Consider the following 21,551-nt stretch of genomic DNA (forward strand, 5'->3'; position numbering starts at 1 on the left):
ATAATGAAATGGAGACAAAAAAAAATCAGTGAAACAAAGTCAGTGAAAAAAAAAGTCATGAAACAAAGACTTAGTTCTTTGAAAAAACAAAGAAGATTAACAAACTCTTAGCCAATCTAACCAAAAGAAAGAGGAAGAAGACCAGATTTAGTGGCCACATTCGTAATCAGCTGCTTAGGAAGAGGAGGTAGATCACTATTCAAGGCCAGCCTGGACAAAAACAAGCCAGCAGACTTCATCTCAAGCAAAAGCCAAGCATGGAGGTGGCATTCCTGTAATCCAGCTATGTGAAGGCAAAGATAGAAGGATCACAGTACTAGGCTGGCCCCAGGCTGAAAAATAATTAAAGGAGAAAGAGCTGAGGTGGCGGGGTGGGGGGGGGGGTGGGTGTAGAGCACTTGCATTTTATGCAAGTGTGAGATCCTAAGCTCCAACCTCAGCACTCCCTCAAAAAAAAGAAAAAAACACAAGGAAGCACAAAAAAAGCGAAATGGAGAAGATCCAAATTAATTTTTAAAAGAATGAATTGCAAGTAAATGGATGGAACTGGAAAACATCATCTTAAGTGAAGTTAGCCAGGCTGAGAAGGACAAAAATCGAATGATCTCCCTCATATGCACATTATAGACCTAAAACAAACACAGTAATATTATTGGACATGGGTCACACATTAAGGGGAGAACATGCACAGGAGAAATAGGGAAAGGAAAGAAAACCTTAAACTTGAATGTGGCTGATGGTGCTCACTGTAGGTGAGCAAACATAGTAATTTTAAACTGACAGAGGCCACTTCTGGGAAGGTGACCAGGAAGTAGTGAAGAAGTCTGGTAGAAATGAACCAATGTGAGTTGTAATACACACGTGCATGGAAGCAACGCTAGGAATCTATCTATATAGCTAGCTTTATCTCAAACTAACAAAAATGATATGTCTTTCTTATTATCTCTTAAGTTTTCTCTTCAACAAAAGTGGAGAACAAGTTCTGCCTGGAAGTGTGGGGAGTGGGGGAGGGGGTGGGGAGAGGGGGGTGTGGGGCAAGGGGGTGAGGTGGCCCAAAGAACTTACACACATAAAAATGTAAAAACAATTAAAAAATGATTAAAAAATTTAAAAAGAATGAAGATATTACAAATACTACCAGTGAAATTCAAAGGATCACTAAGGAAAATTTTGAAAACATATTTCAATAAACTGGAAAATATAGAAGAAATGGATAAACTTCTAGAAGTTATGCATATATTTATGCATATACCATATCAAAATTGAACCAACAGGGTATGAATGACCTAACAAATGTGTAACAAAAAAGAAAAAAGGATTGAAGAAGTAATAAGGAGTCTCCCAACAAAGAAAAGCTCAGGACCAGCTGGATTCACTGCTGAATTCTACCTTTCTTTATTTATTTATCTATTTGTAGATGCCAAATTTGAGAATTCTTTTCATTTTTTTTATTGTGCTGTAGCATTTACATATTGTACACTGTAGCATTTACAAAGGTTCTTACAATGTATCAAGTATGTCCACTGCTCTCCTTCATTGTCCCTCCCTCAATTCCTGGAACAACTTCAACAGGTTATCATTTTTGCATTTATATACCTGTGTATACATTATTCGCACTGTATTCATCCTCCTATCCCTGTCTCCACATCCCCACCGCCTCCCCCAATCCCATTGGTGCCAACCCTGTCCCCACTCCCCCAAGACAGGCAGAACCTGTTCTGTCCTCCTGTTCTCCAATTTTGTAGAAGAAAAAACATAAAAGATAAAACAGAAACATGACGTTTTTGCTAGTTTAAGATAAAGATAGCTACACAGAGAGATTCCTTAGGTTGTTTCCATGCATATATGTATTACAACCCCAACTGGTTCATCTCTTCCAGTCCTCTTCACTCCTCTCTAGTCCCCTTCCCATGGTGGCCCCAGCCAGTTTAAAATTTTTATATTTATTCCTGTACTGTGAACACACCAACCACATTCAAGTTTTTAATTTCCTTTTCTTGGCCCTATCCCTCCCGTGCATGGCCTCCCCTTAGTGTGACCCATGTCCCATTATATAGCTGTATTTGTTTTAGGCCTATAATCCACATATGAAGGAGAACACGTGGCTGTTGACCTTCTGAGCCTGACTAACTTCACTTAAGATGATGTTCTCCTTTTCCATCAATTTATCTGTGAATGACAAATTTTCATTCTTCTTTGTAGCTGAATAAAATTCCATTATGTGTAAGTTTCCTTATCCATTTGTCAGGAGTGGGGCATCTTGGCTGTTTCCATAGCTTAGCTATCATGAATAGTGCTGCAATAAAGATGGGTGTGTGGGTACCTTTGTTGTAACCTGACTTATATTCCTTTGGATACATACCAAGGAGCGGGATTGCTGGATCATATGGCAGATCTATGTTTTAGTTTTTTAAGGAGCCTCCATTCTGTTTTCCATAGTGGTTGTACTAGCTTACATTCTCACTAGCAGTGTATGAGGATTCCTTTTGTCTCCCATCCTTGGCAACATTTGTTATCATTTGTGTTCTTGATGGTAGCTATTCTAACAAGAGTGAGGTGGAATCTTAGTGTGGTTTTGATTTGCATTTCCCTTATTGTCAGGAATGGTGAGCATTTTTTCAAGTGTTTTTTAGTCATTTGGTCCTCTTCCTTTGAAAAAGTTCTGTTCAGTTCACTTTCCCATTTCTTTATTGGGTCATTGATGTTTTGGAGTTTAGTTTTTTGATCTCCCTATATATTCTGGTTATCAATCCTGTGTCTGATGCATAGCTAGCAAAGATTTTCTCTTATACTGTGGGTGGTCTCTTCAATTTAGAGAGCATCTCTTTTGTTGTTCAGAAGCTTTTTAGAGGATCCAAGGTAGAGTAGGGAATCAGAATTCCTGAGCTCCATGACTCTAGAAACCACCTCAAGACATAGGAGCTACACTTGGGTAATTCTGATTGTTTCTAGCCAAAATAATGATCACCAACACATTAGGTGTACATAAAACTCAAGGACTAATCCTTAAAACAGTTTTTAATTGCACCTAACAGCTGGGAAAATCCCAGCACTGCACAGCCAACAGTGCATGTCTGCTCTGGAGGGGCAGGGAGGATGCCCCCTGGCTGTTTCTCCCCCTTTTTTTTTCAATAGGCAGAAAATAGAGCATCAATCAGAATCAAACTGCAACATCCTAGATCCCAAACTTGTGGAAAGCCTACCTTTCCCCCACTGCGCTGAATCTAGCGCCAGCAAGTTTCTGCCTTGAGAAAAGCAGCATGCAATTTCAACCCACCAGTTGGCTCCAAAGTTGCTTGAGTAAAGCTGCAGACCCAATAGGTGAGCAACACATACCACATGTGACTCCCCTACCCACCCTCTGGGAACATCATCCAGTGCAGCCCTTGGGCAGACTGAACTCCCCTCCCTGAACAAACTTAAAAGAATAAACAGCAAATCATAATCTAACACTGATAGTGGGAGTGGGGTGGAACCCTGAACCTGCCTCAGAGAACAAGGGTGGGGCAAATAGCCAAACTGAGTGAACTAAGGCAGGACAAGTAACAATGGCAGAGAGTGGGGGTGGGATCATAAGCCCACCTCCCAAAGTGGAGCTGTGGTGAATCCCTGAGCTAGTCTCATGGGGCTGAAGGCAGTATTCAAAACTAAACTGCCCCATCTTGCTGGGGGGAGGAGCTGACCAGACAGAATTACAGCAGTAGGGTCTACAACTCTGCCTGGCAAAAACAACAGATCTGACCACCTTGTGCAAACTGGCAGTGAGTTGCTGAGGTCCCAATTGCAACCTGCCCAGTGGGAAGAAGGAAGAAAATACTGCTCACAAGCCAGTCACCTGGTGAGACTACTTCAGGGCTCCCACTTATAACAGATGGCCCCTAAGACCAAGGAAAGCAGAAAAAAAAACCCTCCAGCCATCTCCCCTGAAAGCTGTCCAATAAGAGGGGCAGCACCTTTCCCCACAAAGTTGAGAATACCAAGTGCCAATACCCGGATAGGATGTCAAAAGAACAAGTCTATAACTTTTACTCAGCAGACTGAACTTTTTGTTGTCATTGTAACCTGTTTTTTTTTTTTTTTAATTTTTCTTACCCCTTCACTTTCCCTCCTTTTCTTGTACTACAATCCATTGTTCTTCCTCCCAATAACTCTTTCTTCCCCTTCTCATCCACTCTTTCCCTGTCTTCACCTCCCCTCCTATCCTTCCCCAACCTGTCACCACACTACCCCTCCCCTCCTACACACTCATCACCTGTCGACTAGTCTACCATACCACCTGTACATACCCCCAGTCCCCTACAATCCCTGACAAAAGCACTCTCCACTACAACAATGGAAATACACCCAAACACACACAAAGGCCACAAAACACATCAGCCCCTACATCTCTTCCCCCACCCATACCACCCCCACCCCTTTCTGCATCCCACCCTTTTAGCACCACCTTTACCAATTATCCAAGTTTCTATCTCTAGCCAAACAACCATTAGCCCCCCAAACTCCCAGTATTTATAGATATTATCACCAAGGGGTTTTCTATATAAGATGTAAACAACTGGACCTGTGAAGTTGTTATTGCAAATTTATACTCCAGGCCAGGGATAAAAATAGCACATCAATCTAGCAAACAAGTCAGTCGCAACACAAAAATTAAATCAAGGGAAAGAAAACAGTCAATTAAAACCACCAGCCAATCAAGAACATAGTTGCACAGCATCAATTGGAGCAATGGGGAGAAGAAGGGAAGGAAACTACACTCAAAAAAATTCAACAGAGGATTTAGTGGGAAATGAAGAAAATGGAAACCCACTTCCTGACCCCAACAAAACAATGATGAATGTCATTAATAAGCCCAATGATGCCCAAAAAAAAAAAATCCCTCAAAGTGGACATCATGGAAGAGATCACTGAGAAACTAATAGAGAAGCTACAAGACATGGTTAACTCTCAGAAAGTACAAGATGCACTTAAGAAATTTCAAGACACCACAAATAAAGAACATGAGAAGACAAAGAAACAACTAAATAAACTCAGAAGTCACTCAGAGAGGACTTCAATAAACACCAAAGCAAAACAAAGGACACTATTAAAAAAAGAGAGATAGGAAATAAAGAAGGCAGCACAAAATATAAAAGAGGAGCTGAACAAAGATATGGAAAACCTCAGAAAAAAGAATCAAACAGAAGTCCTGGAAATAAAAAGTCCCTTTAGTCAAATAAAAAACACAATGGAGGGTCACTCCAGAAGACTAGAACATGTGGAAGACAGAATCTCAGAGCTCAAAGATAAAATAAATGTTAAAGAAAAAACAGAACTCCTAGTCAAACAAGTTAAGAGCTGTGAAAGGAATATGAAAGAACTCAGCAACTCCATCAAAAGATCAAACCTGAGAATCATGGGCATTGAAGATGACAAAGAGGCACAAACCAAGCAGATATGAATATAGTCAATAAAATAGTAACAGAAAATTTCCCAAATCTTGAGAAAGATTTGTGTATTCAGGTACAGGAAGCCTTCAGCACGCCAAACAGACTTGACCAAAGTAGACCCTCTCCAAGGCATAATATCACTAAAACAACTAGCACAGAGAAGAAAGAAAGAATACTGAAGGCTGTAAGAGAGAAAAAACAAATAACTTATAAAGGTAAACCCATCAAAATAACAGCAGATTTCTCAACAGAAACCTTAAAAGAAAAAAAGGCATGGGGTGAAGTATTATGGACATTGAAAGAAAATAATTTCAGCCCTAGGATACTGTACCCAGAAAAAGTATCATTCAAAATTGACAGAGGAATAAAAGTCTTCCATGTTAACAAGAAACTAAAACAACATATGACCACCAAGCCATCACAACAGAAGATTCTACAAGGAATTCTGCACACAGAAGATGAAAGCAAACAAAACCAAGAGAGGACAGGAAGTATCAAACCATAGGAGAAGAAAAGACAAGTAACCAGAGAGTAGAACTGATTCAGCTACACATACTCTAATCCTTAAACAACAAAAACAACTAATGGTGGGAATCACCACATACCTATCATATTAACACTGAATGTCAATGGATTCAACTCCCCCATCAAAAGATACTGTTTGGCAAACTGGATTAAAAAGGAGGGTCCAACAATCTATTGTTTACAAGAGACCCACCTTATTGATAGAAATAAACACTGGCTTAGGGTAAAAAGCTGAAAAAAGATTTACCAAGCTAATGGACCCCAAAAACAGGCAGGTGTAGCAATACTTATATCAGATAAAGTAGACTTCAAATTGACATTAGTTAAGCAAAACAAAGAAGGTCACTTCATACTAATAAAAAGGATAATACATCAAAAGGAAATAACAATCATCAACCTATACACACCCAATGCCAGTGCACCCAACTTCAGAAAATATCACTAAAAAACTTAGAAGCACATAGAGACTCCTTGATAGGTCATCCAGACAAAAAAATCAACAAAGAATCCTAGAACTAAATGACACCATAGATTAAATGGACCTAACCAATGTCTACAGAATATTTCATCCAATATCTTCACAATATACACTCTTCTCAGCAGCCCATGGAACTTTTTCCAAAATACATCATATCTTAGGGCACAAAACAAGCCTCAATGAATATAAGAAAACTGAAATAACCCCCACACACTATCTGATCACAATGCAATAAAACTAGAACTCAACAACAAAAGCAACAGTAGAAAATACACACACTTGGAGGCTGAACAACACATTGCTCAATGATCAGTAGGTCACAGAAGAAATAAGAGAGGAAATCAAAAAGTTCCTGAAATTTAATGAAAACAAAAACACAACCTATCAGAACCTATGGGACACAGCAAAGGGAGTCTTAAGGGAAAAGTTTATAGCCATGAGTGCATATATCAAAGGACAAAGATCTCAAATAAACAACCTAATGCTGCTCCTAGAAAATAAGAATAAGCAAGACCCAAAACAAGCAGAAGGAAAGAAATAATAAAAATAAGGACCAAAAATAATGAAATAAAAACTAACAAAAAAAAATACAAAGAATCAATGCAACAAAAAGCTGGTTCTTTGAAAAAAAATAAACAAGACTGACAAGCCTCTGGCAAAGATGACTAAAATGAGGAGGGAAAAGACCCAAAATGGTAAAATCAGAAACAAAAAAGAGGAGATAACAACGAACACCAAGGAAATCAAGGGAATCATCAGGGACTACTTTGAGAACCTATATTCACATAAATTCGAAAATCTTGAAGAAATGGACAAATTTCTAGATGCTTATGTTCATCCAAAACTGAACCAAGAGGATATTAACTACCTAAATAAAATAACATGATAGTTTGACTACTTCTTTACCCTATTTGTATTCCTTTTATTTCTTCTTCTTTCCTTATTGCTCTGGCTAGAAATTCCAGGACAATGTTGAATAGGAATGGAGAGTGGGAACCCTTGTCGGTTTGAGGATGAGTGTAACACTGGCTTCATAAAATGAGTTAGGCAGTGTTCCTTCCCTTTCTATTTTGTGGAAAAGTTTAATTACTGTTGGTATTAGTTCTTCTTTAAAGGTCTGTTAGAATTCAGCAGTGAATCTGTCAGATCCTGGATGTTTGTTTTTTGGGAGACTCTTTCTGCTTCAATTTCATTGTGTGTTATAGATCTGTTTAGGTGGTTAATATCCTCTTGTTTTAGTTTTGGATGGCCATATGTATCTAGAAATTTGTCCATGTCTTCAAGATTTTCCAGTTTATTTAAATATAGATTTTCATCTACCAGGCCTTTAAAGAACAACTGAGACTGGTGCTCCTCAAACTATTCCACAAAATAGAAAGGGAAGGAATGCTACAAAACTCATCTTCTATGAAGCCAATATTACCATAATACCCAAACCAGATAAGAACACAACAGAAAAAAAAGAACACTATACACAAATTTTCCTGCTGGACATAGACAAAATACTCAATGAAATATCTGCAAACTGGATTCAACCCCAGATTAAACAGATCATATACCATGATCAAGCTGGCTTCATTCCAGTGATATGAGGATGATCCAATATAAACAAATCAATACACATAATAAGCAAGCACATAAACAGAATAAATGACAAAAATCATATAATCATCTCAATAGATGAAGAAAAAACCTTTGACAAAATTCAACATGCCTTCATGATAAAAGTCCTGAAAAAACGAGGAACAGAAACAAAAAAATCTCAATATAATAAAAGCTATTTATAATAAATGTAAAGCTAATGTCATACTAAAGGGGAAAACATGGAAAACATTTCCTCCAAAGTCTGGAATGAGATAAGGGTTTCCATTCTCCTCATTCTTACTCAATATAGTGCTTGGATTATTAGCCAGAGCAATAAGGCAAGAAAAAGAAAAGGGTTACAAATAGGAAAGGAAGAAGTCAAATTATACCTATATTCAGGTGGTATGATCCTACAGATGGAAAATTGTAAAGGACTCCACAAAAAAAAAAAAAGAGAGAAAACCTGTTAGACCTGATACTTTCAGCAAAACAGCAGAATAAAAATAAATATATAAAAATCAGTAGTTGTTTCATGCCTATAATCCCAGCTACTTAGGAGGCAGAGATATAAGGATTGTGGTTTGAGGTCAGTCCAGGTAAAAAAGTTTTTAGCAAGACCCTATCTCAAAAAAGAAAACAATGTTGGGTTTGGTGGCACACATCTGTAACCTCAGTTACCTGGGAGTTGTAGGTAGGAAGACTGTGATCCAAGGCTAGCCTGGGCAAAAAAAGTGACTCTATCTAAAAAATAATGAAAGCAAAAAGAGCTTGAGACATGGCCTAAGTGGTAGAGAGCTTGCCTAGTACACAACCTTAGTAATACCACAAAATAAAAAACAAAGAATAAGAAACAAGCTAAGAAAGACATCAGGAAAACAATCCCATTGATAAGAATCTCAAAAAAGTACCTAGGAATAAACTTAAATTAGGAAGTAAAAAAACTTTAAAAAGTAAACTATAAAACACTGAAGAAAGAAATTGAAGAAGACATTAGAAGATATAAAGACCTATATTCATAGATTAACAGATTATGAAAATGGCTATACCACCAAAAACAATTTACAGATTCAATGCAATTCCCATCAAAATTCCAATGTCAATCTTCACAGAAATAGAAAAGTCAATCTTAAAATTCATATGGAAACATAAAAGGCCCCAGATGGCCAAAGCAATCCTGAGCAGAAATAGTAATGCTAGAGGTATCACAATACCCACCTTCAAATTATACTAGTCATACTTATAAAGAAAGCATGGTTCTGGCACAGAAACAGGTACATGGAGCAATGAAACAGAATAGAAGATGCAGGAATAAACTTACACAGATATAGCCATCTGACTTAAACATGCCAAAAACATATATTGGGGAAATGACAATATCGTCAACAAATGGGATTAGGAAAATTGATTATCTACATGTGGAAGACTGAAGCTAGATCCTTATCTCTCACCACAAAAATCAATTAAAAATGGATCAAAGACCTTAATGTGAAATATAAGGAGAATACTTTAAGATAGACATAGGCAATGACTTTCTGAACAGGACTCGAATAGCTCACAAAATAATAGCAAGAATTGACCAAGGGGACTGTATTGGATTAAAATACATCTACACATCAAAGGAAATAATTGTCAGGGTAAAGAGACAGCCTATAGAATGAGAGAAAATTTTCTAGTTACTCATTGGACAAGGATTCATATCCGAAATATATAAAGAACACAAAAAATTAAATGCCAAAAGAACAAACAACCCAATTAATAAATGGGTAAATTTATTGAACAGTTTTCAGAAAAAGAACAAGTAGCCAATATCATATGAACAAATTTTCAACATCCTTATTCATAAAAGAAATGCAAATCAATTCCATCTCATCCCAGGCAGAATGGCTATCATCGTGAAAACAGTAACAAATGCTGGTAAGGGAGGAAGACCAAAAGGAACTGTTAGACACTGTTGGGAATGTAAATTACTATAGCCACTAGGGAAATCAATATAGAATTTCATCAAAAAACTAAAACTAGAAGCACTCCTGGTCATATATCTGAAGGAATACAAGTCAGAATATAATAGAGATACCTACATATTCATATTTATTGAAGCCAAGTTATGGAATCAGTCTAGGTGCCCATAAACAGATGAGTGGATAAAGAAAATTTGGTATATATGTACCCAGTGGGATATTATTCAGAAATGAAGAATAAAATGTCATTTTCAGGAAAAGGGATGAAACTAGAGATCATCATGAAGAAGACACGAGAAGATAAAAGACCTCCTATGTTCATGGATTGTGAGAATTAGTATTGTGAAATGGTTATACTACAGAAAGCAGTCTAGATTCAGTGCAATTCCCATCAAAATTCTCTAAAGATTAAGCAGGGGGTTGGTGTGGGGGGATTATAATAGGTACTTAAAACTGTTTTTGCTTAAAAAAAAAAAAGACTCCTCAGTTGGGTCTACAAGTAAACTAAACACAGGATAAAAACTCTGCATTTCTGTCTCCATTTTGTACCATGTCTCCTTTGCTCTAAACCATTCTCTCTGACACTCACCTCCAAGAAAGAGGTGACTCTTATCTTGTGACAAGAGTCAAATCTACCCTCCCCCAAGTACTTATGTTATCATGACTTTCTTATCATGAATAGGCCCCACCTGGCCAATCCTGAGATAATGACCACAACTTTGAGCACACCTTTGATCCATACTGCTTGATTTTACGTATTTCCAACCCCCCCACCACCCCCACTCCCAATCCTGCTACTTGTCTCATTTGGACGTCTAATTTATTTAACACTCCTTTTGAATTGCTCATCTCCAGGCTATAGAACACCTTTTCACCTTTAGACATGATGGCCACTTCCTTTAATGACAACTATAGTTCTACTGGTCCAAAAATGGAAATGCCATATTCTCAGCAGCGGTCTCTGCCAAAGCCTAATCAACTTCCCTGAGTCTTGACAGAGAAAAAGACTCTGAACACTGAGCTCAAACCCCAGTACCATTAAAAAAAAAAAAGTGATTTACTTACCACCAATTGCTGTAACACAAAATATGTTACTTTACCCTGCAAAAAGGAGTAAACTGTAACATCAATAATAAGAAGATAGGGAATTAGGATTGTTATTAGCTTATAACTATGTTATGGTAGCCACAAACAAAGTATCTATATAAGTTATCCAGAGAAAAAAATGAAAGGAATCAAAGTATATGAAAACCAAAAAAAAAAAAAAAAAAAAAAAAAAATTAAGTACAAAGGAAGAGAACAAAGAAGAAAATGAGAAATAAATGAATTACAGGACAGGCAAAACAAATCACAAAATGGCAACAGTAAATTCTTCCTTAAAAATCATTACTTCAAATGCAAATGGATTAACTGCCCAATCAAAAGACATACAGTGACTGAATGGATTAAAAACATGATCCAACATACACTGTCTATAACAGATCACTCTAAATTTAAGCATGCACATAGGCTAAAAGTGAAGGAATGAAAAAAGAATTTTATATAAACAGAAATCAGAAAAGAACAAGAGTGGCTATATTTAAACCAGATAGAATAGACTTTTAAGTAAAAACTGTCAGAAGAGACAATATAGAACATAATATAATACTATAAGGGCTCAGTCATCAAAAAACTGTATCAATTATAAATATGTATGCACCTAATATAAAAGCACCTGTAAAAGAAATACTGATAGAACTGAAGGGAGAAAGAGATAGCACTACAATAATGAGATTTCAGTATCATAATGGATAGAACAATTAAATGGAAAATCAGCAAAGAAAGAACAAATGTGACTACCACTGCAAACAAATGAATCTAAAATGCACATGCAGAAAGTTCCCCAAACATCAAAAGAATACACATTCTTCTCAACTGTACAGGGGTCATTTTCCAGGATACATAATGTTAGGTTACAAACACATCTTAACAAATTTAAGATATTAAAATCAGACCAAGTGGGATGAAACCAGAAATAAAGAACAGAAGAAAGAACACAAAATTCATAAGTATATGAATATTTTTGAATACCAAATGGTAAGGAGAGCTGAAAAGTATCTTCACATAGGAAACTGAAGCACAGCATTCCAAAACTTACAGGACTCAGTGAAAGCAATGCCAAGGGGAGCACAGAATAATGCCAAACTCACCTATATCTTAAAAAGAAGAAAGATCTCAAATAAGTGACCTAAATCTTACTTCTCAAAGAACTAGACGAAAAAAGAACAAACTAAGCCCAAACTTAACAGATGGAAGGAAATAATAAAGATTAGCATAGAGATAAACAAAATGAAAAGATTAAAACCAAATAGAGAAAAATCAATGTTACTAACAGTTGGTCTTTTGAAAAATAAATGAAATTGGCAAACCTCTATTTAGACAAATAAAAAAGAGAGAGATGACTAAAAAATAAACAGAAAGAGAAGAAATAACAACTGACATGATACAAATAAGAAGGAATAGAAGAGACTTGTATGAAAATGATACATCAACAAACTAGATGACTTAAAGAGATAAATTCCTAGACACATATACCCTACCAAGACTGAAAAATAAATAAATAAATAAATCTTGAACAGATGTATATCTAGTAAGGAAATTGATTCAGTAATCAAAAACCTTCCAACAAAGAGAAGCCAGGGACCAAGTGTCTTCCCTAGCGAATTTTACAAAACATTTAAATAAGTGTTAACATCAGTCAAAAAACTGAAGAGGAGGGAACACTTCCAAATACATTATACGAGGCCAGCATCACCATGACACCAAAACCAGACGAAGACATCACAAAGAAAGCTACAGGCAAATATCCCTGATGAATACAGATATAAAAAAAAAAAAAAATCAGGAAAATATTAGTAACTGAATTCAGCAGTACAATAGAATGACCAAATAGGATTTATCAGTGGGATGCAAGGGTAGTTCAACATATAAAAATTAACTTTTGGAATATACTGAATCTACTACATTAACAGAATAAAGACTAAATATCACAAAATCATCTCAATAGATACATAAAAGTGTTTTGTATAATTCCATACTTTTCATAATAACAAATCTTAACCACATATGTAAACAATCCCAAAATACATGAAGCAAAAACTGACAAAATTGAAAGAGACAAGGGTTCAACAAAAATATGTGGAGACTTCAAATATTATAGTTTCATTAATACATAGGACTAGACAAAAGAATACAGAAATAAGAGTTGACCATCACTGTAAAGCACCTGGACATATGAGACTATAAGAACATTATCCTTAACAAAAGAAGAATGTTCTCTTTTTAAATTCACATTTAACATTCACCAAAACATACAATATTCTAGAACACACAGCAAGCTAGTACATTTTAAAAATACTTAACTCTAACAATGTATCTGTACAACCACATAGAATTAAATTAGAACTCAACAGCAAAAGAGTATCTGAAAATTTCCTAAATATTTGTAAATTACACAACACACTTAAATACGAAACAGGTTAAAGAACAAATCACAAGGAAATAAGAAAACACTCTTATATAGATGAACACAAAAAATCACAACATCTCAAAAGTTATGGGATTTAATGAAAGCAGTACTTGGAAATTTATATTTGCAAATGGTCACATCAAAAAAGAAGATCTCAAAGCAATAACCTAATTTTTCATCATAGGGATATAGAAAAAGGAAACAACCAAACCCAGAGCAAACAAAGGAAGAAAATAAAGTTCAGATCACAAGTAAATAAAATAGACAATAGGAAGACAATAGAACAAATCAAGAACACCAAATAGACAATTAAAGACACTCCTTAAATAGACAATATTGACAAACTTTAACTAGATTGACCAAGAAAAAAGATGGCAAAATTACTAAAATAAGTACATTAGTACAAATTTTATAAAAGTGAAAATAGTCTTATAGAAATAAAAACAATTCTAAGAGAATAAACAATTAGATATCCACAAATCAGATAACACGGACAAAATAAACAAATTCCTACAAAAACACAAATTATCAGAGCTGACTCACAAAAAAACAGAAAATCTGAATAGACATATAAAAGAAGAGGATGAATCAGTTATGAAAAAAAATTTCTAGAAACCAATGAATAGGACCAGAAATTTTCACTGGTGAATTCTGCTAAATTTTAAAAAAAGTAATATAAATCTTTCTCAAACTCTTCCCAAAAATGAAGGAAAGGAAATACTTTCTAACTTACTCTGTGAAGTCACTATTACTCAGATCCCAAAAGCAGACACGTTATCACAAGAAAACTGTAAACCAATATACCTTATGAATTTAGATGCAAAAACCCTCAAAAAAGTAGCAAAACAAATCCAATTAAATATTCAAAGGCTTATACATCATAACAACATGAAACTTGATCATAACAACATGAAAAGGTATTCAACATACACAAATTGATCCATATAGTACAAAATATGTGCTACATGAAAGTGGTGGCAGGGTGGGAACATGATCATCATAACTGAGTCAGAGAAAGTATTTGAGAAAAACCAAACACCCTTCATGATTTAAAAAAACCTCTCAAAAAACTAGGAATAAAAGATAATGTCCTCAAACTGATAAAGGACAACTATGAAAATCCACAGCTAATACTGTGCATAAAGCTTTCCCCTTAGGATTAGGAACAACACAATTATGCCTCTTCTCAAAACATCTATTCAAGACTGTACTGGAAGTTCTAACCAGACAATTAGACAAGAAAAAGAAGTGAAGGCATCTAAATGAGAAAGATGCAAAACTGTCTATATTCACAGATGACATGATCTTATATAGATCTTTATATCCTAAAGAAGCCACACAGACACATCTATTAGAGTTAATTCAGCAAAGTTGCAGGACATGAAATTGACACAAAAAAATCACTTGTAGAGAAAGGAGAGGCAGAATAGTGGATTATAAGGGTCCACTGTTTTAGAAGAGTCAGGGCAACAAAGGAGAGACTATATTCTGAAGAGAGAAAGAAAAGAAAAGCATTAGGAATTACAAGAGATGACAGTAAAGCAGAAAGGCATGGGGGAAAAAAAAAGGCAAGAGAGAAAAGCAGCAAACAGGTCCATACCCTATCCCTGGCTCCCCAGGAAAGGGAGAGGAAGCTGAAGATGCAATCATGAGAGAAGTCAGACAGCCCTGGCTACAAACTGGCAATTTTAACTGACCTGCAAGCCTTAAACCCAGTGCAGGAATTTGGTAAGACAGTGAATACTCCATTGTGGAAGACTAATATTAGTAAAGAAAAACATTCTGAGAGCAACCAGAAGATACCATCTTAAGAGACAGCTTATTGATTGAGAATAAGTTACTCTGGGGAATGGAAAAACAGAAAGAAAAAACAAAACAAAACATGATTCAGGGAGTCTTGAAATACCCTACCATAGTGTCTGGGTAGAAGACCAGGAGAGGTGATCATGGTTAGAGAGAAAGACTGACATGGTCCTTAGAAATAGTACTACCAGAGGAAAGCTATCGCAGCGAAGGTCACAGTGGCTGGAGACACTTCCCTCCCTGGCAAGGAGAGAGTCCCATCATCTAAGGGTCCTGGCTGAAATGAAGCACTAAGCCTGTGGCTGGCATAGTATTCAGCCTCCCAGATATGTGTGGTGGGTCTCAAGCTCTGAGCCCAGACCCTCCAAATCACATGATTTCCACAGCCTCTCCTGGCCCCCACAGGGAGGTAAACTGCTGTTCAGGGTCTGAAAGCCCTGTGGGAACTGTGTCCCAGAAGTGTGTGTTTGCTGCCAGATGGATCTGAGTACCCCAAGTTCAGACTCTCCAAATCATATGATTTCCAAAGCCTCCTCCCCTCAACAGGGGTGAACTATTGGGCATAGTGTGAAAGCACTGAAACACACTTCCAAGAACTGCATGCTGGCAGGTGTTTGCTGAGAACTCTCCTCCCCACCAACCCCTAAAGGAGGTGAACTGCTGGACAGGAAGGTAAACACTAAGACAGCAGGCAGAGAACCCAGGTTCCCTCAGCTCGCCCTCTGCCACTGCAGAACTCAGTTCTCTGTTTGCTCTCCCCCTGCCCAAACTCTCTGACACATTTAGGGGTCACCCCTAGGCTCATACACTTGATGCTCCAGGGTCTTGTAGAGCAAGACATAAAGCAAGTCTTAATACATATAAGAAAACTGAATTGACTTCTTATACTTTATCAGATTGCAAAGAAATAAAACTAGAAACCAAAACCAAGAGAAACTACAAACACACGGAGACCTAAAAATTCACTCTTGAATTATCAGTGAGTCACTTTGAAGAACTGGAGGGTGGGGGGTCAAAAAACTTCTAGTATCAAATGAAAGTGAAAACATGACTTACCAGAACTTTTGGGACACAGCAAAGGCAGTGCTAAAAGGACAGTTTATACTTAAGTATCTTTGAAAAATCTGAGCGATCCCAAATAAGTATTTTAATAATGCACCTTAAGCTCTTAGAAAAACAAGAACAAGCTAAAACAAGCTAAAAGTAATAGATGAAAAGAAATAATAAAGATCACAGGACAGATTAGAAATATGGAGACTGAAAGAAAAATATAAAGGACCAATGAAACAAAAATAATGGTTCTTTGAAAAAGATAAACAAGACTGACAAACTCTTAGCCAAACTAACAAGAACAAAGAGGGAGAAGACTCACGTTAATAAAATTAGAGATGAGATAGGAAATAATACACAAATACCAATGAAACTGAGAGACTCGCTAGGGAGTATTTTAAAAATGTATATTCCAATAAACTGGAAAATCTAGACAAAATGGATGCTTCTAGACACATATGACCAACCAAAATTGAACTAAGAGGATATAAGTCACTTAAACAGATCTTTAAGGGGTGGGGGGGAGGGGGCAGAAATGACCCAAACATTGTATGCACATATGAATAAAATAAAAATTAAAAAAAAAAATCCAACACACACAAAAAAACAGATCTTTAAGAAAGTGAATGTAAAAACGATAAAAGGAGGAAAAAAAAAAAACCCAGATCTTTAAGAAGTAATGAGATTGAAGCAGTAATAAAGAGTCTGCTAACAAAGAGAAGGCCAAGACCAGATGGATTAACCTCTGAATTCTCCCAGACCTTTAAAGAACAACTAACACCAATGCTCCTCAAACTACTGCATGAAATAGAAAGGGAAAAGAAATGCTGTAAAACTCATTCTATGAAGCCAGTTTATCCTGATACCAAAAGAAATAAAAGAAAATTACAGACCAATTTCCTTGATGAACACAGATGCAAAAGTTCTCAATAAAATTCTGGTAATCCAAATTCAACAATACATTATAAAGATCATACATTATGATCAAGCTGGTTTCATTCCAGGGATGGAAGGCTGATTCAACATATGCAACATAATACAGCACATAAAAGAACAAAGGACAAAAATCAGATGTTCATTTCAACAGATGCAGAAAGACTTTGAAAAATTTAACAAGTGTAGTGGGACATGTCTATAATCCCAGCACTTAGTATGCAGAGGCAGGAGGATCACTAGCCTATAAGTCTGAGTCCAATCTGGGCTATATAGCAAGACCGTGTCTCAAAAAAGAAGCAAAAAGAAATAATGCCTACATTATCAAGGTAAAATTTACATACAATAAAATGTAGCTGTTTTTGTTGTTTTGTTTTAGGTGCTGGAGATCAAAACCAGGGCCTTGTGCACACTCTATTTCTGAGCTGCATCCCCAGCCCAAATTCTTTGTTTATTGTGCCAGAGCTAATATTAAAATTCAATTCAGCAGGTAACTAGTATTATGCTAGAATAGTTAATACATACATTGAAAACATGTGTTTAAGAAATAAACACAGTGGCTCACATCTATCATCCCAGCTACATGGGAGGCATAAGTAGGAGGAGGGCAGTCCCAGACCAGCCCAGGCAAAAGACATGAGATGCTACAAAAAATAAAAGTGAAAAGGGCTGGAGGCATGGTTGAAGTGGTAGAGCTATACCAGTCTACCATGCACAGTACACTTTGCCAAAGAGTTTGAAGTTGACCACAACCATTTTTACTGTATCACAAAAGAATATGGACCCTCCTATACTGTTCTTGGTTTCTATAATGCAGCAAAATGAAGGAAATCCCAAGGTAGCCAGAAAAATAAACCCACAAACTCTGGCATGAAGATATGTGGGCCTGTATCCCTGAGAGCTTCAGAGGAACTGTGTCCCTTCCTTATCACCCATTCATTCTCACTTATACTTCACAGAAAAGAAATCAGCCCTAATTATCAATTAGCCTTTCCTATATTTTCACCTCAATCTTGAAAAGTAATTGATAACTTAAAAAGCACTATATAACAGTAATTTCCAAAGGTATAAATCACAATAATTGCTAATCTGAAGGAGAAAAGGGCCATAGAGCAAAAGTTAATCTACAGTGGCTACAGGCGAGTTTTTCAGACATCTTTCTTTCCATATGTCATGAAAAACTGAAGAACCATATGATTATAATCATACTGTTATATTTAAAAATACATATTTTGCCATTCTCATGAAGAAAGGAGAAGGTACAATATTTATATTTCATACTGATGATGGTTTTCCTGCATCAAAGTCAACTCCCCAACTCAGCCACTACCTAACATTTTTTTTTCTTCCAGCTGGGAAGATGAACAACAGGATTTCAAATTCAACATTAACTGTATAAAAGGGTATATAACATATATGTCATAACTGGCTTTTCTAAGATTCACCAAGTTTTTTTAAAAAACTAACCAAAGATGTGTCTTTTACTTAAAATCTCAATTTCAGATTTGGAGCATGTGTGGATTTGATGTGACTATATTTAAACAGTTCCAACTGGTTAAATGCTTTAAATTGGGGGAGGGGAATAAATTATGGCTTTAAAGAAACTTAAATGAAAATGTAACTCAGAATATTAATTTTTTTCAAAATGCTTTAAGTGATTCAAAATGTAAAACAGTATGAGGGCCTAGTGTTTTAAAATGTTCAAATGCATTAATGTTCATTAGTATAAATGTATAATGCTCACTAGCATACGAGTATAAATGTTCAATAGAGTTTATTTAATATCTCTTTAAAAGGATTAGTTTTAGGATATTAAAATGATTCATTCAGCCAGGCTTGGTGGCTGACGCCTATAATCCTAACTACTGGGGAGGCAGTGATTAGGAGGATCAGGTTTCAAAGCCAGCCCAGGCAAATAGTTCTCAAGACTCTATCTTGAAGCCTGGCTCAAAAGACCAAAAATCATATGTTCTCCCTCATATGTGGACATTAGATCAAGGGCAAACACAACAAGGGGATTGGACTATGAGCACATGATAAAAGCGAGAGCACACAAGGGAGGGGTGAGGATAGGTAAGACACCTAAAAAACTAGCTAGCATTTGTTGCCCTTAACGCAGAGAAACTAAAGCAGATACCTTAAAGCAACTGAGGCCAATAGGAAAAGGGGACCAGGAACTAGAGAAAAGGTTAGATCAAAAAGAATTAACCTAGAAGGTAACACCCACACACAGGAAATCAATGTGAGTCAATGCCCTGTATAGCTATCCTTATCTCAACCAGCAAAACCCCTTGTTCCTTCCTATTATTGCTTATACTCTCTCTACAACAAAATTAGAGATAAGGGCAAAACAGTTTCTGCTGGGTATTGAGGGGGGGAGCGGGAGGGGGCGGAGTGGGTGGTAAGGGAGGGGGTGGGGGCAGGGGGGAGAAATGAACCAAGCCTTGTATGCACATATGAATAATAAAAGAAAAATGAAAAAAAAAAAAAAAAAAAGAAAACACCCAACACAAAAGAAGACTGGTGAGTGGCTCAAGTGGTAAAGCACATGCCTAGCAAGCATGAGGTCCTGAGTTCAAACCTCAGTATCACCAAAAAAAAAAAAAAAATTCATCCATAAATTCCATGTCTCAAAAGTAGATGTTTGCATGACCAACAAATTGTCTATAAGACAATAACAGAAAAACACAAATAACATTTCTCTACTTTTAAATAAGGAAATAATGAACCCACATCTTTGAATCTGGAATAGAGTACTAACAAAATACAGTCAATTAATGTCTTAAGTTTTCACTAATATCATAATACCATTACTGCTAATCACTAGAAAAGTTATAGTTTATCACACAAAAGTAATAAAATTTGAAAATAATAGATTATTAAATATATATTCACTTTAAGAACATATTCTTATAAGTACAAAAGTAAAATTTTAATTTGAATAACTTCACTGCCTAGTTAAGGTATACTAATATTGCAAAATAAAATACATTTCTCCATGTGCATACATATATAAGACAATAATAAGAAGAAGAAGAAGTTAGACAGTATAGTCAAACATTTTATTATGAAACATGTGAGAATATTAGTGACCTCCAGTTCATTTAGCAAAGATCACAAATGATTTAAGTGCAATCATTCAAAGTTGAAGAAATCAGCATGATCATAGTTTTATCAAGGAACTAAGTGAATACTGGGAAAAACGCAATATAGCACTATGTAATGCAAACTTTCAGTCATTTCTATACTACCTTTTTGTTAATTCTACAGTATCTCTTTGTTAATTTTTGTTAAGACAATTACAAAATAAATTGAAGTACTTTGCAGTTAACAAAAATAATGACTAGAGGAAGTATAGTAATACAAATTGAGCAATTTTATTTATTTGTTTCTGAAGGTATACACAAGAAATTTATTACAAAGCTGGATTTGGGGTATTACAGAATATAAAAAAGGAAATGCAGTCCTTAAAGGAAGACACAGATGAATGATCAGTAAGGATAAGACATAGCTGGCATTAGGTTTAAAGTTGGAACAATGTAGTGGGCAGAGATAATGCTTGAAACTCATATTAAGGAGTGTTTGCAGATATTACTGTTTATAATTGTTAAGATTAAAAAAGTTTCAGCATGATAAATATATTTCAGATGGAAGAAAGAAATCTAGAGAGCAACACTTATAATTCAGGTACCATAAAAAGTGAAAAAAAATAAGTGGAACATGGAAAAACATATAATTGTGCAATTTTTAAGAAAAATTACCATACCTTATGAAGCATATTTTCTACTGTTCTCATGTGATTAGCAACACATTCTTTGTCTCTAGAAAAACAAGAAAGAAAAGATTAATTGTTAGTAAAACCCAGACCTTCCCACAACTGTTACATATTTTAATTTAAAACACTATTATGGATAAAAAAAAGTTCTCTGTTCTCCTTTTAAAAGTATAAAACCTAACCATATCCAGTGATATATTTCCATACTTAACTCTTACATTCACTTATGTTCTCTGTCCTAAATTGGGGTGGAAAGGAGGGGAAGGAACCATAATTTTAAGAAAGTGAAAAGGAAAAGCAAATCACACTTATTGATAATAAAAATGTTTTGAAAAAAGTACATAAATATTTAGTATACATAATTTTCATAATGAAAATGACTTTTTAGATCTTAGAAATGGAGAAATATTATAAATGGCCATATTGTACAAAACAGTATTTTCCTTTTTACACAGTCATTTTGTGCTACAATAACTGTACAAAGAAAACCCTCTATGTCCTGATTAGG

The 21,551-nt window shown here is 35.7% G+C and overlaps 1 protein-coding gene across 14 annotated transcripts in view; it reads right to left on the reverse strand.

Annotated features, from left to right (window-relative positions):
- Window positions 1-21,551, reverse strand: part of Ccdc171 (coiled-coil domain containing 171) — a 416,292-nt gene that overhangs the window by 125,351 nt on the left and 269,390 nt on the right. For all 14 annotated transcript variants that reach the window (XM_074051809.1, XM_074051799.1, XM_074051790.1 and 11 more), the window contains one exon: window positions 21,035-21,089. In XM_074051809.1, coding sequence (XP_073907910.1) covers window positions 21,035-21,089 — 55 coding nt within the window. The remainder of the gene's footprint in view (window positions 1-21,034; window positions 21,090-21,551) is intronic.

Source organism: Castor canadensis, chromosome 13 (genome assembly GCF_047511655.1).
Source record: "Castor canadensis chromosome 13, mCasCan1.hap1v2, whole genome shotgun sequence".
NCBI lineage: Eukaryota > Metazoa > Chordata > Mammalia > Rodentia > Castoridae > Castor > Castor canadensis.